Consider the following 23598-nt stretch of genomic DNA (forward strand, 5'->3'; position numbering starts at 1 on the left):
CTCTTAGCCCTCAACTCATCTTAGTTCTTTGACCTTAAATCACAATCATTTATTCTGAAATGTGTGTTTTTTTCTATAATATCTAATCTGCTGAACATTCATATTTAGACACAACAAGCCACTTTTGTGCTTGCAGAAACTGAAGGCAATATAAGAACTGAACAGCATGTTATCTGTGCGGAGATAAAGACACTAATACACTTGCACTAGCGGTTACCTATAAGGAAAACAGAGGTCCAGTAAATTGCTGCAAACAAATAAATTGGAGTTTCAGGCAAGTGAAAGACGGGAAAATAATCATACACTAAGAATGGATAACCTCAACTTTTTTTAACAAAACCAGTGTGACAGTATATTTGCTAGTAGCATTTATTTCTGTTTTGGTGCAATTTGTACAAATGAGACATAAAATGACTACTCAATAAAGAGAAATTCACTAATTACAGTGCATCCTGTGCAAAGAGAAAACCTGAGGCAGATATATGACTCAGCCTTATTTTCCATGTAAGCAGAAGTAAGCACGCACACTGGACAAATAAAATATTTTTTTTCCAATGCAGCGTGACAGAAACTTTAATACCACCTCACGTCTTTGATGTGTAAAGGCTCTCTGGTGTGAACCTCATAATTAAAGTACAGGAAAATTCAAAGTTAGTCTTAAGCCATCCAGGAACTGTCCGTTCTATGAATCCTGTTCTGCGGACAAATCACCTGGTCCATGTATGCACGACAATTTTCTGCTTCACACACACACACACACACACACACACACACACACACACACACAGAGAGAGAGAGAGAGAGAGAGAGAGAGAGAGAGAGAGAGAGAGAGAGGGGGGGGGGGGGGTATTCTGTGCAAGCCATTAACAACATCTTAGCTGTACTTACTCACTGGTAGGTTTTAGTATAAAAATACCAACTGTCTTTAATATTACACAATTATAAAACATACCACAGAGTGGTGAGGTCTTTTGCATCATTGATGTTTTCTGATTCCCACGAATAATAGTTTTTTAAAAAATGTAATTCATGTTGCAACAGTCAGCTTCTACCCAGAGGTACACACATAATTTGTTGTGTCTGCTGCTATGCTTTAATGATACACTGTAACTAAGTGATGCATAAAACTCAATTTGGAATGCAAGACTGACTAGTCATGCAGCATAAAAAAAAAAACAGGTTTGTTCACTTTAAGAAATTAATTCAGCTCAATCAAATTTATAATATTAATAACATTAAAATTACCATGTTTTGGAAGGACAAGTTTTTACCTCCACACTCAAACCACAACAAGCATCAGAACACTTAAATTCCCTCAACAGACCTCTCATCAGGCACCATGTCCATAGTGCCCATATGGTATCTTGTTGTAATTTGCAGCATCCTAGATCAACAGCACATGTCATGGCTTCCAAGAGATTGTTTTCCAGCTTGTACAATACAATGGGACTAATGTGTACACTATATATGACCATCTGTAGTTCAACACAGCCAAGAACCATCTCATGTTTTCATTGAAGGTAGCTACCAGACCCCCCCCCCCCCCTCTTCTCCCCAGGCTCCCCCAGTCAATAAAGACACACATACAAACTAGTCAAGGATTATTTGTAACCCATCATATTGATATATGTAACTCACATGCCATTAGTGCATAATCTAGAGGAATGTTATATTTTGCGACCATGCCTATTGGGGTACTGCAATTCTTCATTCACAATGAAAGCTAGCATTGCAGTTTATAACATTACCACAAAGCTTTTAAAGAAGTAATTTACTTTGATTGTTTTATCCTTGTTCACTAAATTCTCAAATTTAATACTGTACATTAAAATGTCCAGTTATTCCAACAGATCCAGTGTTTTACCTTTACTCTGTGTATGTGGCACACTGAGACCATCAATTCCTACAGGTGGAAGCCCTGTAATGTGAATGAGCTTGGCCATTGATGATTTGTCAAGGTTACACAATCTAAACATGTGTTTATACTCTTTATATCTTAGTTTATAATGTATTCGTGTCTACCCTGTATATCTAGTATCACATGCGGTGTACTGTATATTACACACACCTGATTTATCATATTTGTTTGTTCAACTTTTCAGGTTGTGTCATAACTTGTATACCAGCATGTTATCCACTTTTAAAGGCTACTTTAACATGATAGGGTTTGAGAATATTTGGACTTTCTGCAAGATGCTGCTGTAATACAGGAGCAATATAATTTCAAAATACTGTCCATAAGTTGTTATGAGGACCTGTTTCAGTTAAACAGTGCATAAATAAAATTTTAAAAAATTCTAATTAATTTACTTGCTTACTCACACATATTAAGATTATTAGAACAAGATGAAAAGAAATAGAAATAAAGTAAATTCCCTGTCACATAATTATTTATTTTTCATATGGAACCTTGAGTCTGATAGCAAATCATACCAAATGAATGCATGGTTAACATATTACACACTGCCTTCTCCAATATATTTTGGAGCACTTTTGAGCTTGCATTTTGAAAACCACAGTACCTAATTAGTTTCTGAAAGTACTGTATTTAAATCTACCTACTTCAAATTTTATTAGTTACTCCGAGTTTCATTTATTTTATGACTAAAGTCAAAGGAAATCAGCTTATAACAGTTCTATGTACTTGACTGTTTGATCTAATTTATCTAAAAATTGACAGTGGACAGATAGGAAAGTTTATTAATTACACACACAGCAGTCCATAAATGTGACAAAGTTCAGAGATCTATGATAATTTTGATGTGTAGCCATACCACTCTTTAAAAGTAAAAGTAGTGTGCCAAGCAATAATTACTTGCTATGCAGACTAATAAATCTCTTAAATTATGGAATATAGAACTAATAATAAGCTTCTTCCTATAAATTTTTTTAAGCAAATCAGTGTGCTACAAATTTACAGGTATATTTAGTAATTATGCTGAAAGTATTCAATGACATAACAACAATATATAAGGGTATTAATTCTCAACTTATAAAAACAGAAAGCAGAAGCAAAAGAATGCCATAACCTTAGCAAAAATGCATGTTTGGAGAACAAGGACACTACATATTATTGTAAGCAGAAAGGTGCTAACAATTATGACCTCACCATTACACCGCAAAACCTTATTTATTACAAGCAGTTTATGGAGTTTACAACCTATAGCACAAAAGGACTTACTTATATGAACTACAGATCTGAACTAATTTTATGCCAGACAACATTTCAATGACAACTCACATATAAAAACTGAGTCAAGAACAATACAAATTACCCACATACTTTCAAAGGCCTCTGAGCCCTTTTACTCCAATATGTGAGGGAATGCTGCAAAGTACTGCCTTATAATTTTTTATTCTGTTCTCAATTCGGGTTGAGGTATTACATGTCATGTGGTTGACTTTCCTGTTTTGTTGACATGAGTTACAACACTCTGCCATTAGAAGGCTCCAAATTGTAGCATTTAACATGGCAATGTGTAACATAACTATTTCAGCGGGTGAGAAACAACAAGCTGTAACCGAGCTTCTAACTGCACAAAACATGCTTCCAAATGAAATCCATAGAAGAATGAAAGCTGTTTACAATGATGATTGTATTGACATCAGTAATGTCCAACACTGGGTTGTTCATGCTCGTAATGAAGGAAATGGTAGTGCTAACTTCAACAAGCGTAACAGAGCTCAGAGCGAATGACCGCATACAGCAACCAACAAGACTCATCAGCAAAACTGTCAGATAACACAGGCACAGCTCTCAGTAACAGTGGAATTTCATGAGGGAGTGTACAGGCCATCACTGCAGAACTGCGGTACAGAAAACTGTGTGCATGGTCGAGGCCTCAAACGCTCACTCCCGGCATGAAAAAAAAACAACTAAACTCCACCCAGATAGGTCATGGAGGCCCAACATTACCGACCAGCCGCCATGTAGTCCTCAGCCCACAGGCATCAGTGGGTGCAGATATGGAGGAGCATGTGGTCAGCACACCGTTCTCCTGATTGTATATCAGCTTACAAGACCAAGTATGAAACAGACGATACTGGAGACCTGTCAACAGTTTCTTATTCATTTAACAACATTTTGACAGGTGATGCAAGTGCAGAACACCACTTACATCTTAAGTATTTCAAAAACTTACAGAACACCTATGAGGAATTCACTTTAATGGTAACGAAGTGGTGCAAGCAGAGGTGAGATTATCAAAAAGTCAAACATTCACAGTGAAGGCACCAACAAACTGGTCTCTCACTGGGAGAAATGTGTTCATCACCATGGCGACTGTGTTGAGAAATAAATATACAGAAATGGAGAATAAAGCTGTAGAATGTTAATAAAGTTTGTTTTATTTAAAAATATTTATAAGTTTTAAGATAAAATTTCAGAGGCTTTACTTTTCAAAATAACCTCATAGTTTCCTCTTACATTTCTACTTAAATCTGTTATCTGGTTGACAAATAAAAATTTTGTCACTTTGGTCCCACTTACCAACTGTTGTGATAGCACGTAACCTCAATGCACAGGATGTAAAAAGCTACAGACACAAAATTTTTGGGTTTTTAGAGAAAATAAAAAGAAACTCGACAAACATGTCATAAATGCACTGTTTCCTCGCTAATAATGTTCAGAGATGCTCTTCAAATTGTCACACGATGAATATGGTTTTAGAGATGTTGCTAAAAGGGTTGTCCGTTTACAGTGATGTACAAACTGGCATCTGTGTGCTAATGACTGCCTAACACACTGCAAACAACCAAGTGTTTTGTGAATAATGGCTACAGCTTCAGCTAAATGGGCCACCAGCTTTACTGAGGCATTTATCAACATTTCATACAAAAAACGCTTCATCTCCTTCCATTAAACGAAGCCCTTAGGAGGCCAGTAACATCTCTAAAACAATATTCATAACACAGCAGTTTGAATACTGTCTATGAACACTACTACCATCAAAACTTCATGGACCCCAAGCAGGGAAATGGTGCATCTATGACACTTCTGTAACACAAAAAAGTGTTTCTTTTTATCTCCTCTAAACACTAAAAAATTTTATACGCAGGTTTTCTATGCCCTATATAATATCTCATTATCTCTATTTAGGAACGGATATTATGAATTAATTACATTCAGTAAACACTTACAGAATCAGGGGGTGTGAATGGTGTACTTGCACTATTAGGTGGACTGAGTGGACTTCTAGTTGATTTCTCATTTCCTTTAGGTATCCACACCAGTCGTTTCTCATAATCGTGGTTAAACATCCTGATATGTTGTCTGCTATCCTGTAATAAGGAATAAAAAGCAATTATAATTAGAATATGTGTAAGCTTTTCCTGCTTAGTGTATTGCTTCCACAAAAAACTGCAGATATATCTTCCTCATATCACGATTATTATGATTATTTAATGTAAGATTAATTTTCTTCCAGTAGCTTGGTAACACCTTTTCTATTCACATAGAAGAGTTCTTTTATGCCCTCGAAGTTTTTCTTTTTAGTTCTACTTTTCATTTCCGTCACATTTCTGTTTTCACACATCAGTATTGCCTTCGTTTCCTTCTGACTAATATTTAGAATCAGTTTCTGTAATGCTACATGTCAGGAAGCTCATTATTCACTCTAGCTCTTATCCCAGTTCAACCGTTACTGTTATATCAACAATAAAAAGGACTCAGTGAATTATTTTGCAAAGTAAGAGTCCTCTTCACCCATAATTCTTGAAAGTTATTGAGAAAACAACGAAAGCATGTAACACTCCAATGAAATTGAGTATTAAAACAATTCTCTTTCTAGTTTTATATTCCTGCAATTTGAAAGGATATGGATGTGATCGGAGTTGCCAAATCTTACCAACTGTGTACAGCTGTCTGCCTGCAGCAAATTCCGTGTAGAGATCATAATGCCTTCATAGCATCAAAGAGTGCCAAATAACCTGGTCATTAAGCTTTTATGGTACCTTTGTGAAATCAGATTCCTATTTTTATGGAACTGCAGTTGTTAGAAGCATAATGCTTCAATAAGAATCTGTATGTCGATAGGGATACGTATGTAGAAGATATGTGCCAGATTGTGCCTAACAAGTCATAAATCTGGTAGTGAAGTACAGAATGTGATGCCACCACGGAATGAAAGTGATCTTGCCTGTAGGGCAGTGATGCGCATTATTGCATCAGCTTGAGTGAAGTCACACTGTCAGAGTGCTGCTACACGCTCATGCCAGAAGCATCATGGACCGTTAGGTTTTCTTCCCTTACATGTGATAAACTTCGACAATGGACCAAAAATACCTCAGGCAACCATCTGCTCATACAAATTCTAGCATGGAATCAGACAAAAAAATTTCCTTTCCAACAGGTCTCTCTTGCATTTCAATAGCACTGATGACCAAGAACACTTGGAATACAAAAGGTGAATGCTATTTCCCAGAGCACATTATTCAACATTATACAAAATGACAACACAGTGTGATGGTCAGGAATGCTGCTGGATCTATTGGGCAATATTGGTTGCAGTGAACAGTGGTTATTCTGAAAAACAACTGTTATGTAATGGAAATCAAAATGTATTGAGTTTTTTGTTATTGTGGTCTTCAGTCCAGAAACTGGTTTGATGCAGCTCTCCATGCTACTCTATCCTGTGCAAGCTTCTTCATCTCCCAGTACCTACTGCAACCTACATCCTTCTGAATCTGTTTAGTGTATTCATCCCTTCTTCATCTCCCAGTACCTACTACAACCTACATCCTTCTGAATCTGTTTCATGCATTTATCTCTTGGCAATTAAACACAGTGAGAGGTCTTACCTCGTCCAACAAAACAACTTTTTCAGTTGTGGTAAGCTGAACTTGAATAAAAACACTAACAGCTGTTAATTGATGACTTGTTGACACAATTGGTTTCACTGCATTAAAGCATCTAGAGGTAATACCACAAAGCAAAAACAAAGATGTGACTAGAAAGGAAAGTACCCTTGTAATCTATAGTCATTACAAGAGCTTTGCTTAAATTATTTGAAATACGTCCTTTTCGCCTTGCTAGGCTATTGATCGCAACAACTTTATAACATGGGTAGCCAAAACCAGCGAAACTGGTTGTGTCAATGAATTATCAATTAACAGCTGTCCGCAGTTTTATTCAAGTTCAATTTACCATGGTTGTCCACATTATAGAGCTGTTGTCATATATGAAGAAAGCCCTGAAATGTTGTACTGTATGGCAATGTTTATTCTTTTCCAACTAGATGAGAATTCATTGACTCAAAAATGTAATAAAGCTGTAACTTATTGTCACTGAAGCAATTACAATACACATTTGCTATGTTAATGCAACTTTCAATATTGAAAATATCCAGTCGATTTTAACTTAATTTCTGCAATAGTATTTTCATCATATTATCACTTTAGAAACATAAGTTGAAATATCAAGTGATTTATTAAACAAAGAAAAAATTGTGACTGTGAATGTAAGACAACAAAAGCAAACACTTGCAAAAATTTCATGTTGAACTTGTATAATGTGTTGTGTTGGCAGAAGAGACAACACCGCGTTACTAGTGGAGACTGAAATGCACGCATTTTAGCTCACGCAGGCTGGCGTGAGGAGGGAAGAACTAGACTGACGTGAAGTCTGGAACATGACAATGAATTAGAATTCAGAAAGGGGACATAATTAGTTTGATACTTAACTTTAATCCATTAATGATGAACGTTGCTCTTGACGGTACAAGATTCACAGTATTATCTGTTCAGAATACATTCATAGTAACCAAATATGGCACCTTACTAGGTCGTAGCAAATGACGTAGCTGAAGGCTATGCTAAACTGTCGTCTCTGCAAATGAGAGCGTATGTAGACAGTGAACCATCACTAGCAAAGTCGGCTGTACAACTGGGCCGCGTGCTAGGGAGTCTCTAGACTAGACCTGCCGTGTGGCGGCGCTCGGTCTGCAATCACTGATAGTGGCAACACACGGGTCCTACTTATACTAACGGACCATGGCCAATTTAAAGGCTACCACCTAGCAAGTGTGGTGTCTGGCGGTGACACCACATAATGTTTACAGATTGCAATACACAACACACACAAACAAAAATCAATTGTTCAAATTTACATTTTGTATTTTTTCACATACAAAATCTGGGTACTCTGATAAAACTAGCTCTTTCAGTGATAAACGTAACATAAAAAAATAAAAGTTTTCATAATCCATGAGGAGCAACAACGAAATTTTCTTGAAACCTGCTTCATTTGGGAACAAATTCTGCCTCTCGTGGATTAAAAATATATATTCTTCAGAACTGTGATATTAGTCTCTTTCAGAAACCATCCTGTTATTTCTTATTTCATAAGCATCTGACAAAGCTGAAAAGTGAAAGATTCCGTCTGAAAACAGTGGGGACTGAAATTTCTTACAATATGTTACACTATTACCTGAAGGGGGAAAAAAATAAATTGACTCACTTAAGTGTAAGAAGATTGCTAAGTAAACACTATGCTACACTTGCCATGAAAACATAGCATACTGATAAGACTTTAAAAAGATTGCCTTTAGCAGAGAAAAAGTTGTTCTCAGACAAGAGACGTCAAAAGTACATAGCTTCACTATCGATAACAACATGCATATATAGTCTACACAAAAGGAGATGGAGTCGAATTTCATGCATACATGCTAATCCAGCCTCATTTTGAGATCAAGCATGTACATTTATGTTTGATGTTTTCTGTAGTGTTGAGATAGCAGAAATTGTATTGCATCTTTGGTTGATTGTTAACATGTGCCATTTATACCTTGCATAAATCATGACTGTTTTGGATTATGTCTTGCGTCAGGTTTTGGGATCACTGTCGCAAATTGTCCAGTCGATAAACATAAAACAACCAATACAAACATTACAGATGAGGTGGTGTACAAAAGGTCCTGAAATATGTTAATTAAAATTATTACATCTTGCCTAGGTCTTATTCTGCACCATCATCTTCAAAGTTGTCTCCATGGGAGGGAATAAACCAATCATAATGTTTCTGCTACTTTTGGAACACATCCTGAAAATCTTTCCTTGTTAAAGTGTTTAGCAGGCTCTCTGATTCTGCTATATCAAATCTTTGTACCATCAACGATTTTTCATCTTGCAGAGGAAGAAGTTACATGGATGATGATGATGTTTGGTTTGCGGGGCACTCAACTGCATGGTCATCATCGCCCATACAAAGTCCCAATTTTTACACAGCCCAATTTTTTGTTACTCAGTCCAATTTAGTGGCTGTCACGAATGATGACAATGAAGACAATAATGATGATAAATGATGAGGACAACACAAACACCCAGTCCCCGGGAAGAGAAAATCCTCAAGCCTGCCGGGAATCGAACCTGGGACCCTGTGATCGAGAGGCAGCAACACTAACCACTAGACAACGAGCTGTGGACAAGTTACATGGAGGTAAGTCTGCTGAGTATGTTAGTGGGGAATTGCAATCATCATCTTTCAGGGCTACCTTTGACTTGTTGATCTTTCTTTTATTTTGGGGAGGAGGGGGGCTGTGGTGAAGATGGATTGTTCCACTGTAACAACTACTGCTTATTTTCTGGATCATACTCATAAACCAAACTTTCATCACCAATTACAACCCTCGAAAGAAAGTCTGGACTGTCTTGAATCAGATGCAGCACAAATTTCAGCACAATCCTTCCCTGTACAATTTTTCTGAGAGAATACGTTTTCATGTACCATAATTTATACCCAACGTGTTGCAGAGGTCTCGGACGATCTGCAGCCATTTTCCATTTTTGAAATGCTTATATCTATTGAAAGTCTGTGCTTGATCCAAAGTTTTGTCTCGAGAAGCTTGCTTCAACATTTGGTGTGTTCCTACAGCAGTTTACCCAAGCACAATTTTATACAGGCACACTGCTCTTCCAGGTAGTTATCACAAAACTGCAATTTTATGCAAAGACGGCAATGGAAATGGGCTCCAAAACAAGTAATCAAACCACTTGGCTTGCAACCCCCTGTCATAAATATTCAAGAAGGGAATTGGGGAGACACGAAGCAGTATTTCAGTGCAACTGTAAAAATTTGCACACTAATTTGAAATTTCAGTAACTCTCAGATAGCACCCAGTATGATGTCACAACTGTGCTTCACAAAATTACCACATTAAAATCACCGTCACTGCAATCCACTTGTATGATCTATACATAGCAGACAGCATGGATTCGTCAGATTGGATTCCAGATTGAGCTGTAAGATTGATGAACCTGTGCAAGCCTTTTCTGATTGACATCCATTGGACTACTTGAATGCTAGATATTCTAAGTGTAACTGTTTTGTGCAGATGACTACTGTGGTGTCTTGCGCACTCGTCTCGTATAGGGTGCCTAAGGGAAGCAGTGTTCTCGGAATGCTCTACAATTCAAGCAATTTGTTGTTTTATTTCAATAAAGCAGATTTGACAATAATTAACTTGAATGTACTAAAAGTTACCACAAGTGATGGGCAACAGGCAATATAATTCAGAGTCCTTGGCTATATGCAATGTTCCCGCAAGTTTGACACACAGTTTTTGGATCACTAATAACCGTTCTCCTAGCACGCTCTGCTAGGCAGTGGTAATCCTCTGCATATACTCCACTAATGTCCGGCCGAGCTTGCAGGAGCAGCACTTATATCCACTTCAGCTAGATGTCACTCCTGTCATGGTGATGTCCTGGTCAGCGCACTATTGGCCAATGTAGTTTCACCACCTTCTCTGGTCTTGCGTTCTTCTTCTTCGTTCCGGTGCTTGTGGTTACGCCAGAACATTCCTCCCCACGCAAAGGGACAGACCGTCATCGTGTAGGGAGTATGACCATGGTGGGGGAGGCAGGAGTGTGGACGCATCATCGGGCCAAGAGCTGTGGCTGCAGGGGATGTCAAGCTTCCGGCCGTGCCCCGCCATCTGGACTGCGCTCTGGCGGAAACGTACCCCGGAAAATGACCAGAAGGGTACATGTCCACCTACTGCTGCCATGAACCAGATGAAGAAGGCAGCGACTGCTGCAGTGTAGGCAGGTCCAGCTCCATCGGTTGGATGAGAGGGGGCAGAGGCTCCGTCTCCATGGGGTCATCTAACGGAGTCGTGATGATACCCTCTGGTGGCTGCTGTGGCCGCACTGTTCTCAGGATCTGTAAATCTGGGGGAAGAGATACAGAAGGATCACTCTGCACATAACATGAGGGTGGAGCACTGTCCGATGCAGCAGCCGTGAAGCAATTCTGTCGGCGATGGTCCATCTCACGGATGTGAATGATGGGATGCAAGAAACAGTTGCAGTGCTTGATCCCTGGTGTGTGCGTTGTGAAGTTTGGCCAACTGCTGCTTGAAGGTTCTGACAAAACGTTTTGCTTCGCTGTTTGACTGTGGATGGAACAGTGAACTAGTTAGATGCTGTACGCCACACATTCACAGACTCTTTCAAATTCATGTGATGTGAACTGAGGGTCGTTGCCTGACACTATGACTTCAGGCAAACCTCTGAGACAAAAAACAGAGGACAACGCCTGAACTGCACTATGTGATGTTGTCGAGTTCATTGGCACAGCAAAAGGCAACTTGCAATATGAGTCAACCACCATCAACCAGCGAGTGTTCCAAAAAGGTGCTGCTCAGTGTATATGCACATGTTGCCACCGTGACTGCCAAGCAGAGAATTTATGTGGCAGAGTGGACTGATTTTCCGCACATGCATGACACTGTGATGTCTTCTGTTCTATAAGGGCATCCATACCCTGCCAAGTACAGTGTTGACACGTTGTTTCATACGAACAATCCCCCAGTGTTCTTGGTGAAGTAACTGCAGCACTTCTTTATGCGAAGCTTTAGAGATCAACACACGTGACTGTCCACTGTCATTTTGAACAAGAATCACATCTTTCTGTACAGCAGTGCTATGCCGACGCGCAAAGTATCGGCACGCTACAGAGTTCTTTATGCTATGCAAGGAACGACGCAAAGATGTGCAAATTTGAATCAGCTTCTGTGGCTGTGCAATTTTCCGATAGCTCAGCCGAAAAGATTGACGCAATTCAGAATCCTGAGCATCGATAAGGCAACAAGAGGCAGCGGAAGTGTCAAAAGTTTTTATCAGGGCCAATTGGAAGACACGAAAGCGCGTTCGCATTACCACGTTGAGCTGTTGGATGATACACAATCTCATACTGGTACTGAGACAAAACCCATCTTTGCAATTTTTGGGCAGTTTGTACAGCAACCGGTTTCGTCGGATGAAACAAGGACTACAAAGGCTTGTGATCTGTTACTAAGCAGAATTTTTTGCCATACAAATAGTGGTGGAATTTGGTGAAACCATACACAATAGCCAAAGCCTCTTTTCAATTTGTGAATAGTTACATTGAGCTTTGGACAACACTTTTGATGCAGAAGCAATAGGCCTGTCTGTATCACGAATTCTGTGTGAAAGCACTGCACTGATTCTGTAACAGGAAGCGTCAACTTGCGATACAACTCGTTTGGCAGGATCAAAGTGAACTAAGCATCAATCACTGCGCAATGCATCTTTAAGTTTCTAAAAAGCTTCTTGGCACACATCTGTCCAAACAAAGGGGACATTCTTGTGCCGGAAGCAATGTAATGGAGCTACGATTTTTGCAGCGTTCAGTATGAACTGAATATAATAGTTCATTTTTCCTAAAACTGACTGCACTTATGTGATACTGCGAGGAACTGGATGTGGAACGAACAATTTTACATGCACATTACACATTAACATATGCATGCTGATAAACTACAACTTTTTAGTACTGTTGAGAGTTAAGAAATCCCACCCATCACCTTTTAGCCATTACAAAATTAGAAATTCTTCTATGGAATAGGAGGAATTGTTAAGGAGAACCCTTCTCAGTCTACTTTCAAATTTAACTTTGCTGTCTATGAGATATCTTATATCAACGTGTAAGTGATCAAAAATGTTGGTGGCAGCATTGTGCCCCCAGTTTGTGCTAAAAATAATCTTAATGTAGAGTAATGCAAGTTATTTTTTCTTCTGTTATTGAAATTATGTAGATCATTGTTCTTGTTGAACTGCAGTGGATTATTTACAACAAACTTCACAAGGGAATAAACAGACCTTGAAGCAGTAGTCAAAATGCTCAACTACTTCAACAGGCCTCTACAAGATGACTGTCGGTGAGCACCACATATTACTCTCAAAGCATGTTTTTGAGCAATGAACACTTTCTTTCTAAACATTGAGTTACCCCAGAACATTATTTCATATGACATTACTGAATTAAATTATGCAAAATATGTCAAGTTATTGATTTCTCTCTCCCCAAGATTTGTAATGATACTACTTGTAAATGTGGCTGCACTAAGCTGTTTTAGGAGTTTGAAATTGAGTTTTTCCCATTTAAATTATCATCGACATGGGCACCTACAAATTTTGACATCTCAACCAAAGTTATTATTTCCTCACCCTGTGTTGCACTTACCACTGGTGCAGTACATCTAGATGTGCAGAACTAAATATGATGTGTCTTTTTGAAATTGAGAATGAAACCGTCCACAGGAAAAATATTTTTTAAGAAACCAGTATATTTATGCAAACAATTTCTTTGTATATGTTCAGATGATAAATAGTTTCCCAATTTCTGTGGAGAGAAGTTATGCCATGTGTTCTGAAATACGATTCAAGGGTGGCGATATCATCTACAACACTAAGACTGCAGTCATTTGTCACAATTAGTTATCCTTTATGAATTCATTAGAACAGTGTATAAAGCTGCTGGAACTTTGAATTCACAATAAGTGTAAGTGGAGATTCTGACACCAATGTCCATTTAGTAATAAGGACGTGGGTTAATCCATGACTACTCAACACAAACATTGTTCAGCCATTCCATTAACTATGAATACTTTGGATCTGTTATTAACCTAAAGATTGCTTTGACACTTTGATTATTGTTTCACTTAGCACGTATGAATGGAGGTGGATTATTCAACATTCTTCATGTGCTGTAGGTTTTGTAGTAGCCTTTTCTTTACTATGTGCTTTTCTTTCAATACTTCACTTCATTCGTTGTCAACCTAAACTGTTGACTGTACGGAGATCATCATCTCAGAATGAAACAAAAGCGTTGTGCAGCATGTGCACATTTCACACTTTATTACAGGTCCCAGGAAGGAAGTGGCAAACCACTTTCACTAACATCTTGGCACAGGCAACAATGCACGATTCCTGCTTTGCCACAAGTGTTCTCAAATGAGTATGACTATGAATATTCCTTTTACTGCACAGAGATAACCAACACTCTGAAAATACTAATCAAAATGGATGATCACTGGAATATCAGTACTACCAAAGGACATGCATAAAATTGACTCTTTTATCTTTACAACTGCACTTCCAAACACTATGCTATAGACAGCATTTGATTTAATACTGTCGAGGGTCAAAAGTTTGGTGAAGTGGCCAGGTAGGCATAAACGCATATTCCAATGTTTCCATACCGCCTTCCACTACCAGTATGGCAAAACATTAGGACATGGCAGTCTCTCAACATATGGAATAATTTTAAGTGGCCATGAGGTGTCTCTCAACATGGGTGGCTGGTCAGTTCTTACACACTGGCTGTATAGCTCCCAGGGCTTTGTGGCATTCATCAGTACAGACTGTGTCCTGGGATGCCGAGATTCAGGTGTGAAATGTTGCCCATGAGAGCAGTTGTGTACAGTAAATGGTAACTAATGACGCCATCATGACTTACTGTCCCATCTTTGATGCCTAATCTTCGATCAACTGTGACCCACAAGTCCCGTCTATCCATTGTCATCTGGCTTTGGGGGGTACTTCAGTTGCAGCAATTATTACTAATGTATGACAGCCCAAGTGCGGCCTTCTATAAAAATAAACATTTAATGCAGGTAAGGCATTCCATAGAGCATCCCGATGAAGCTCTTTTCACCATGGATGCAGATGATGATTACTCACAGATGTGTTATCAGAGTGCCAAGTGTTATCACTGGGGGCTTGCTTTAGTTGTACACACACACATCATAGATGGTGTATGCTGGGACTGTAATTATACCATGAGAACGATTCTTCTTTACACAGGATGCAGTTAACACAGCAAGGTGAGAATGCATAACACAATCGCTCTAAAATTAAAATTTTTCCTTGCGTTTTATATCTTAAAAAGTACCGTGATAACAAAAATTAGAACCGTTCTGCAATGCGCTGGTTCCCTGAAGATTATGAACAAGCAGAACAGGCTAAAGCTTTTTAAGGGGTCAATTTCATGTTGTATTTTTGGTTATTTTTGTAACATACTGGAAATACAGTCGCACCTCAGTTTCAGGATCAATTCAAATTAAGGAAATAAGTTTACTCGCGGGGCAGTAAACAATGCGAAAGCAGAAATACTTATCTGCAAAACATACCTTTACACAGCCGTTCACATTATCGTTCTCCGTCATCCAGGACCCTACTTGTTAACAAATTATTCACAAATACAATGCCTCAGAACTATCACTTCACCTGTATATTACATCGACAGTCTCTTTTTGAGATTGTTTGCAGCACTGAGATGCACTCACTCTTTAACAAAATTGAATTTCGTTCTGTTCATTTAAGTCTCTCCATACACTGCGCATACATGTTATAATCCGTTTACGAAAGTTGTCTGGAATGTCTTGTCTCTATAACAACACAGCTGACTTCTCGCGAAATTCAAATCCACTTAAAAATATCTCCATACGACGCCACATACACACAAACACATACAATACCAAAGATGCTTGCTCTGACGTTACTCCGAAAACCACAGACTTTACATCACAGTTGTGCTTTACATGCCGAAGATAATTAACGGCAGATCTCGTTGGGTGCACATAAATCATTTTCTTATTTTTATTGGCTTCTAGCATACAAACTTTTTAGCCATCACAAATAAATGTACAGTTTTTAACTCATCCAAGGATCATCTCACAAGAGCATAGGAATTGTCACTCTGATACAACGATAATAGTAGATATGAGGGTAATCCCAAAAGTAAGGTCTCCCTTTTTTAAGTACATAGACCTGTTTATTTCTACAATGGTTTACATCAGTTTTCAGCTTGAACATTTCGCTATTTTTCGACATAATCACCTTTCCTGTCGATGCATTTTTGTAGACGCTGTGGCAGTTTTTGTATACCCATGTCATACCATCTCGCCGCCATGCTGTTCTTCTTTCTCACCTCGTCGTCGGAGCTGAATCGCTTTCCGGACAAATGTTCTTTTAACGTAGAGAAAAGGTGATAGTCACTGGGCGCCAAGTCAGGACTATAGGGTGGGTGGGTGATTATGTTCCACTGAAACTGTTGCAGGAGAGCAACGGTTTGCCGAGCGATGTGTGGGCGAGCGTTGTCATGGAGAATGTGTACGCCCTTGCTCAACATTCCTCTTCTCCGGTTCTAAATTGCCCGTTTGAGTTTTTTCAAAGTCTCACAGTACCTATCAGCGTAAGTTGTGGTCCCAGCGATTCAGCTCCGTCGACGAGGTGAAAGAAGAGGTTCATAACTTTCTGAACAGCACGGCGGCGAGCTGGTATGACATGGGCATACAAAAACTGCCACAGCGTCTACAAAAATGCAATGACAGAAATGGTGATTATGTCGAAAAATAGCTAAATGTTCAAGCTGTAAACTGATGTAAACCATTGTAGAAATAAACAGGTCTATGTACTTATAAAAAATAGGAGACCCTACTTTTGGGATTACCCTCGTAATAACACCACACACACACACACACTCACACACACACACACACACAAGGAGAGAGAGAGAGAGAGAGAGAGAGGAATACATAAGTGTGCGTTATGAGGAATAGAACAGGTGGTCAGACTCGACTTTGCTGAAGGAACCCCCAGGAATTTGCCTGAAATGGTTTGAGAAAACCAGGGATGGCACAGCTAGTTGTCTCGAATGAGGGGACGACGCTAATTGCATAAATAAATTTCAGTGTGTCACAAGGTAGTGTACCGAGACCCTGGCTATCCATGTGTCATTTAATGACCTGGCAGACAGTGCTGATCGTTACCTTCAAAGAGATAGTAATACTTTCATAACCCTCTTCGCAGATGAGGCAGTTATCTATAATGAAGTGCTGCCTGAAAAAGTTGTACAAAATTTCAAACTAATGCTAAGATTGACAGCTAACCTTAAATGTTCATAAAAGTAAAATTCTGCTCGTCACAAGATAGACTAATTAGTAATATTGGAATCAGTCAACTACTACAACTATCTGAGTAAAGATATAACACGGAATTACACATAATCTGAGTTGTACGTAATGCAGGTGGGAAACTTCGATTCATTGGTTAGATCCTTGGAAAGTGCAGTGCATCTACAAAGGAGAATGCTTACAGCGCACCCATGTGATCCATCATGGAATATTCCTCAAGTGTTTGGACCCATCCCAAATAGGATTATCAGGGGATATTGAACCGATACAAAGAAGGGCAGCACGTGTGGTCACATATTTGATCCATGGGAGAGCACCATGGAGACACTGAAAAATCTGAACTGGTAAATGTTTGGAGATAGATAAACTATACCGAGAAAGCTTACAAAGTTTCAAGAAGTAGTATTAAGTGATGAATCAACGAATACAGGCCTATACAACCCTGTACGACAAGTTTAGAATAAATGCAGTGCACACAGAAGCTTTTAGGCAATCACTCTTATGTAGCTCCATGCGCATGTGGAATGGGAAGAGACCCTAATAAGTAATATAACGATATCGTCAATCGACACATCGGCTATGAACAATGAAATCTGATTCAGTATGTGGTAACTTTAGTCTTTCATTTCATTGTCTTGTTGTGCTAAGCGCGGAATTCTGTTTGCGTCATGTACTGTAAGGCATAAGTTCAAGGTGAAATTAATGTGCGATGTTCAAACTACTCTCTAATAATTCAGTGTAGAGTCCCACCACTCCAAGCAAACAAAATCGTATAGTGATGACCTCATGCAGTGAGCAAGACATTAACTTGAAATGTGCAGCAGTGTCGCATCTGACAACCCCCATAGTAAACTGGAGCAACCACAGCCGAGTATGGCAAACATGCACCAAACCGAGAAAAATGCGACAAATGACCAGTCGGAGCACCCCAGGCAACTTCATACAGCAAAGCCACATAGGGCTCCTAGTCACGTAAAATTACCGTCATTCTGGCTGACACAACCTTTATTATGGTTCATGCATGCTCAGTGTCAGAGATAACGCAGACAAACTTCATTGCATAGTTGCTCACTTAAACGAAACTCAAATTTTTCAACCTGAAGAAGTGTTGCAAAGTCAATATTATGTAGCATTAAAATATAGTCTAATCTGACAATTCACACTGAGGCCTGGACTGTGTCTTCAAATGTTACTCCGTGCCGAACAAAGGGGACAACCCCCTCAAACAGTTTTGGGGGGATGTTAAGACACTGGCGGGAATAGATTGCTGCCTGAGAATACTATTTGCATGTTGTGGCTTCAATGGCTATTGCCTAACATCCCAACAGTTTTGGCAATTACAGGGGATGATTTTCTCTACAACTTACATCTCACTGCTGATCTCAATAATAGAAGGCTTCTGTAATTGGCGGAGGTGGCATGAATCCAAATAAACCTTCCTTTTCACAACATTTTACAAAAATTCCCAGAGCTCACATGCTCTGCAAAGGTAGTGATGACTTGCAAACACGTCTCCATGCATCATATTAGGATATCGACGAGCCCATCACTAGCAGAAAAGCCTCACCAGCTCATACCCAAAAAATTTTAGCAATCCAAGACGACATAAGTCGCAGTGGCGGTGCATGGTATTGTTGCAGTGTTGCACAACTCAAAATAATTTTACACTTCATATGTTCCCTTTACCTTTATGGTTTTTTTGGTTTAGAAAGCTTAATATACGCCATGGAATATGTTACCTGCTGTCGTCAATGTCCCACTGCCACGTAATGAACCCAAAAACGCTGCTGGGTTCGAAGCAAACTTAGGGGGTTTGCACTCCTATGGCAACTCCTCGCCATACAGAGCAGCCCATTACTTCCAATAGGTACAAGACGAGGGCTGTCTGTAACTCCGAGTAGCATGTTTGCCAGTGACACCACAGGGTGCTGCAATTGGGATGCGAACTCCCTGACTAGAAACAGTTCCAAATGCCCCATTAGGTGGTAACACTATACAGAGAACACATCTCCCATAATGTTAATTTGTTACCCAAGCTTCTAAGGTACAACATTACACCACCCAGAATTCTACCAATATTGATATTTCAACAGCAATTATAAGAAATTTTTTACATTCAGAAATTAGGTTTGAGGGTAGAAATTTGGAGTAAGTGTATTCTCATCAGCGTAACTGAATTTCATAGTTTTGTCAATCGTAAAAAGAGCTTAGATTTAATACTAACAGAGTGACATTTGTTAAGTGGCTAGAATTGTGCTATTGTCGGTGTTGTTGGAATCGTAATGTTTATGCTTATCATGTGTATGAATATTATTTCTATGGAGCCTGCGTATAGATGTTGTGGTCTTTCAAGGTGAATGAGTCTTTTGGTTCTTAATACGGCAATCTTCTATATATTTCTGTATCTGATACATTCTGGACAGTGAGAACTAGCTCATCATGTAGTTTCTAATTTGAGGAGTGTGAGTGAAAAGAAAGAGACTAGGACGACTGTTACCAGTTTCAAATACTGTACAAAATATTAATACTGGAAATCGACAGTTTAAGCGAGCATTTAAAGTGGATATTTCCAAAACAGTGATTGGTTATGTTGTTGTGAAGTTAAAAATGAATTATTCTGCTTCACATGCTTGTTGTTCGTTGGAGAACCTTCATGAAGGAAATTGGGAGCTACAGAATAAATCATTTGAGTACCAAAATGAAGAAGTTTGAATGTTCAGCTGTTCCTATACAAAACTGTTTAAGACCGACATTTTTTGGAACTGTTAACACAGCTGAACAACTGGGTAGTGTATATAGAAGAAAAATTGCAGAGCATAATGAAAGTTAAGCGTAATATGCATGTGTTACATATTTTCATAGATTGTATTCGTTTCTGTGGCTCCTTTGAATTCGCTATAAGGGGTCGTGATGAAACTAAATCTCTACATCAAACCCCGGTGTTTTTAGAGGACTGATTAATTTTAGCACTGAAATGGATGCAGCACTAAAAGATTATTCGGACAAGGCAACTGTTTTCAAAGGAACATTCAAAACTATACAAAACAAACTTATGAAAATTTATTTTGGAGGTACACCACGAAGAAATTTCAAAGAAAATAAAATAGTTATCTGTTACAGCAGATGATCCTAATGATATTTCAAATGCTGTTGTGCACTGTTACGTATGAAGAGGTAAATCAACAGAAAGGCTCTGGAGTTTCCTGTCTTCTTCCAAACATGTCACACAGACATTAGCTGCGTGTTGGCTAGAACTACTAGAAAGGTAAAAAGAAAATGAGTCTCCTCAAAAAATAATTGCAAAGACCTATGACAGGGTATCTGTTATGGCTGGTTCCTCTAGTGGGATACAAGCTATTGTGAAAAAATCCGAAGCTAATGCAGAATATGTACATTTCTATGCCCATCAAGTTAATCTTATAATAAGCGAGGTGGCATCAATCCAGCGCAGTGTGAAAATATTTTCTTTCCAGTTTACAGGGAATACGTGCATTCTTCTCAAACAGCACACACCACACCGAAATTTCTTAAGAGATAGTGAGAAAGCATTTAGCTCGACCTTGTCCTACTGGGTGGAATTTTCAATCTTGATCGGTAAACACAGTTTATGACTGCAAGAAAGACATTACTGATTTTATGAATCACATGTTGAAAGGGGACTCTGTAACGAATGAATCTACGATTTGCCATGTTCTTGGTCACAAAAAAGTTCTTTCCAGTTGTAGATTGATTTATTGGTTGGAGTTCTTTGGTTGAGTTATGCTGTTAGTTGAAGTCCTCTTCAGTCAGCTACAGCATGGAGACACTAATACATGTCGTTTACGAGTCTATTTCAGCATTTGAAATAAACATTATCAAGATCTGAAAAGAAATTGACATCACCAGTGCTAACGAATCTACTGATATCTCGCTGAAGAAAAGGACGTTGGGCAAGACTGAATGGAAAAGAGAAGCAAAGGAGGTGTGTAATGTGATAATAAATGAGGCTGAACATCGTTTCAGTTTCTCAGGCCTTCTTGTAGCTCCATCAGTTGGTTCCTACAGAAGAGTTCCCATTTTACTGTTCTAAGTTTCCTGAATATACCTTAAAGGGAGTGTGTTAGGTGTATTCATTTTTGGATAAGCTGAAACTACATTATTCACAATTCTTTTTCTACCTAGTACAAAAATATAGTTCATTGTCTGGTGCTGTTAATGTAGGGAAGTTTGTAACAACTAATGACCTACAGCAGACGTTCGCTGAATACAATAAACCGTTGAAACTAAGTCTCACAATTCCCATGTGGCTGGTCGAAGCAAAAGGGTGCTTTTTTACTTTGAAAAGAAGAAAATAATTCTTACATAATGCTATGAGCTAGGAAACATTGAATGGCCTAGGTGACATATTTCGTTGAAAGAAATGTCGTAATGGAGACTGCAGACTTCAGTTAGCAGATGTCTCACAAGTTTGGATCAGTGAAAACTAGAAGGGTAAAATTTTCTATTAATGTGGGGTAAGAATAAGTCTACTTGTTGTGTATGATTTGTATCTTATTTCCAGCCTTGAAGAGTGTATTTCAGTTCTACTAGGAATGTAGTTGCTAGTGACTTCAACCTACCCTTGATATGCTGGCGAAAATACATGTATAAAGACGGTGGTGGGCTTAAAATGTCGTCCGAAATGGTGCCGAATGGGTTCTCAGAAAGTTTGAGAGATTGCAGGGCACTCTGACTTCTGATTCGGTGTTATGTCGCTTCATGTTCTTAGTGAATATGTACTTTATTGCGATTTGACTCCATACATCTTGATGAAATGGTGGGCAGTAGTTACTGCCCTTCTTGCGTGCTCTGGGGAAGGAATAACGGTAAGCTTTACCTGCATTCAAAGGAATAGTGTACCAATATAAACGACTGCAGTAAAAGAGCACGGCGACAATGGGCCGAGGGAAGCGAGTTTTTTCTGCGGAACCTGAGTGGAAACATTTCCGGACGGCCGAGTTCCGCCGTGTCATTGTGCAGACTCGTTGGTTGGTGCAGGTCGCGACACAGCCGCATCCAGGTAGACTGACTAAGGCCGAGAAGTCGCCGCTGCAATGGCCAGTGCATTGTAGACCGGCAATAAAGCAGAGGATGGGCCCTTGTTAGGCAGGAAGCCGACAAAACAACTGTGAGCGTTCTGTGAATTTCCGTGGGACACGCCACTGGCGCCCAGACGTCCAGACTCTGTTACAAAACATATTTGTGAAAGCACAAGGCTTTTAGCGAGTTTATGGCCGTTCTTTGGAAACTTTGAAATAGACACAACAGGGGAGATAACAAGCTTTTTATGGAGGAGTGTGGTTCCATCCTGGTCATGTTGTTAGCAAAAGACACCGCGTATGTGCACTGGAAAGAGACCGCGGAGCTGAATCTTTTTTCTTTTTCTCCTAGTTAAACTTAAAGGCTCTGATTGGTCAAATCGGTGTATGCAAAGCACGGGCCGCTCTCCCAGCTTCGAATATCGGGCTCCAGCTCGTGATTGGCTTGTGCTAAAGTGGAGGAGGAGGAGGATATTGTGTTTAACGTCCCGTCGACAACGAGGTCATTAGAGACGGAGCACAAGCTCGGATTAGAGAAGGATGGGGAAGGAAGTCGGCCGTGCGCATTCAATGGAACCATCCCGGCATTTGTCTGGAGTGATCTAGGGAAATCACGGAAAACCTAAATCAGTAGGCGGGACGCGGGATTGAACCGTCGTCCTCCTGAATGCGAGTCCAGTGTGCTAACCACTGCGCCACCTCGCTCGGTGCTAAAGTGGGGGAAGTCTAAGATGTAAATGCGATTTGCTACCAAGCTGAGGAGGAAGTGGACAGAAAGAGATCTCACTCTTGTACTGGAGCTTCGCTAGTAAAGAACTGTAGGTCTCTACCTAAACGGTGAGACTTGTGTCCTTTGCTAGTGTGCCACTTAGAGCCTGTGTCAGTCATCTTCTGAAACGTCAGAAGTACTGCTTCTAGCATCACGCACACAACGAGTGATGCGTGGGTGTACTTATTTGTCTTGAGTCGACTGTCTCAGAATCTGAATATTCCGTCACGCATAGTCGTGGCATGGAGTCAAATGGGTTTGGCAGACCAGCAAATGGGTCCACCTGCACACTGGAATCCACTGGGGTTTCATCTACATCTACATTTAGACTCCTCAAGCCACCCAACGGTGTGTGGCGGAGTGCACTTTACGTGCCACTGTCATCACCTCCCGTTCCTGTTCCAGTCGCGTATGGTTCGCGGGAAGAACGACTGCCGGAAAGCCTCCGTGCGTGCTCGAATCTCTCTAATTTTACATTCGTGATCTCCTCGGGAGGTATAACTAGGGGGAAGCAATATATTAGATACCTCATACAGAAACGCACCGTCTCGAAACC

At 39.6% G+C, this 23598-nt stretch overlaps 1 protein-coding gene across 3 annotated transcripts in view; it reads right to left on the reverse strand.

Moving 5' to 3' along the window:
- The window catches only part of LOC124555455 (fizzy-related protein homolog), a 116950-nt gene extending 101172 nt beyond the window's left edge, over positions 1-15778 (reverse strand). For all 3 annotated transcript variants that reach the window (XM_047129378.1, XM_047129379.1, XM_047129377.1), the window contains exons 1-2: positions 15432-15778; positions 5140-5280 (exon numbers count right to left, since the gene is read on the reverse strand). In XM_047129378.1, coding sequence (XP_046985334.1) covers positions 5140-5280; positions 15432-15467 — 177 coding nt within the window. In that variant the 5' untranslated portion in view covers positions 15468-15778. The remainder of the gene's footprint in view (positions 1-5139; positions 5281-15431) is intronic.
- Positions 15779-23598: the final 7820 nt, after the last annotated feature.

The sequence above is a fragment of the Schistocerca americana genome, chromosome X, assembly GCF_021461395.2.
Source record: "Schistocerca americana isolate TAMUIC-IGC-003095 chromosome X, iqSchAmer2.1, whole genome shotgun sequence".
Taxonomy (NCBI): Eukaryota; Metazoa; Arthropoda; class Insecta; order Orthoptera; family Acrididae; genus Schistocerca; species Schistocerca americana.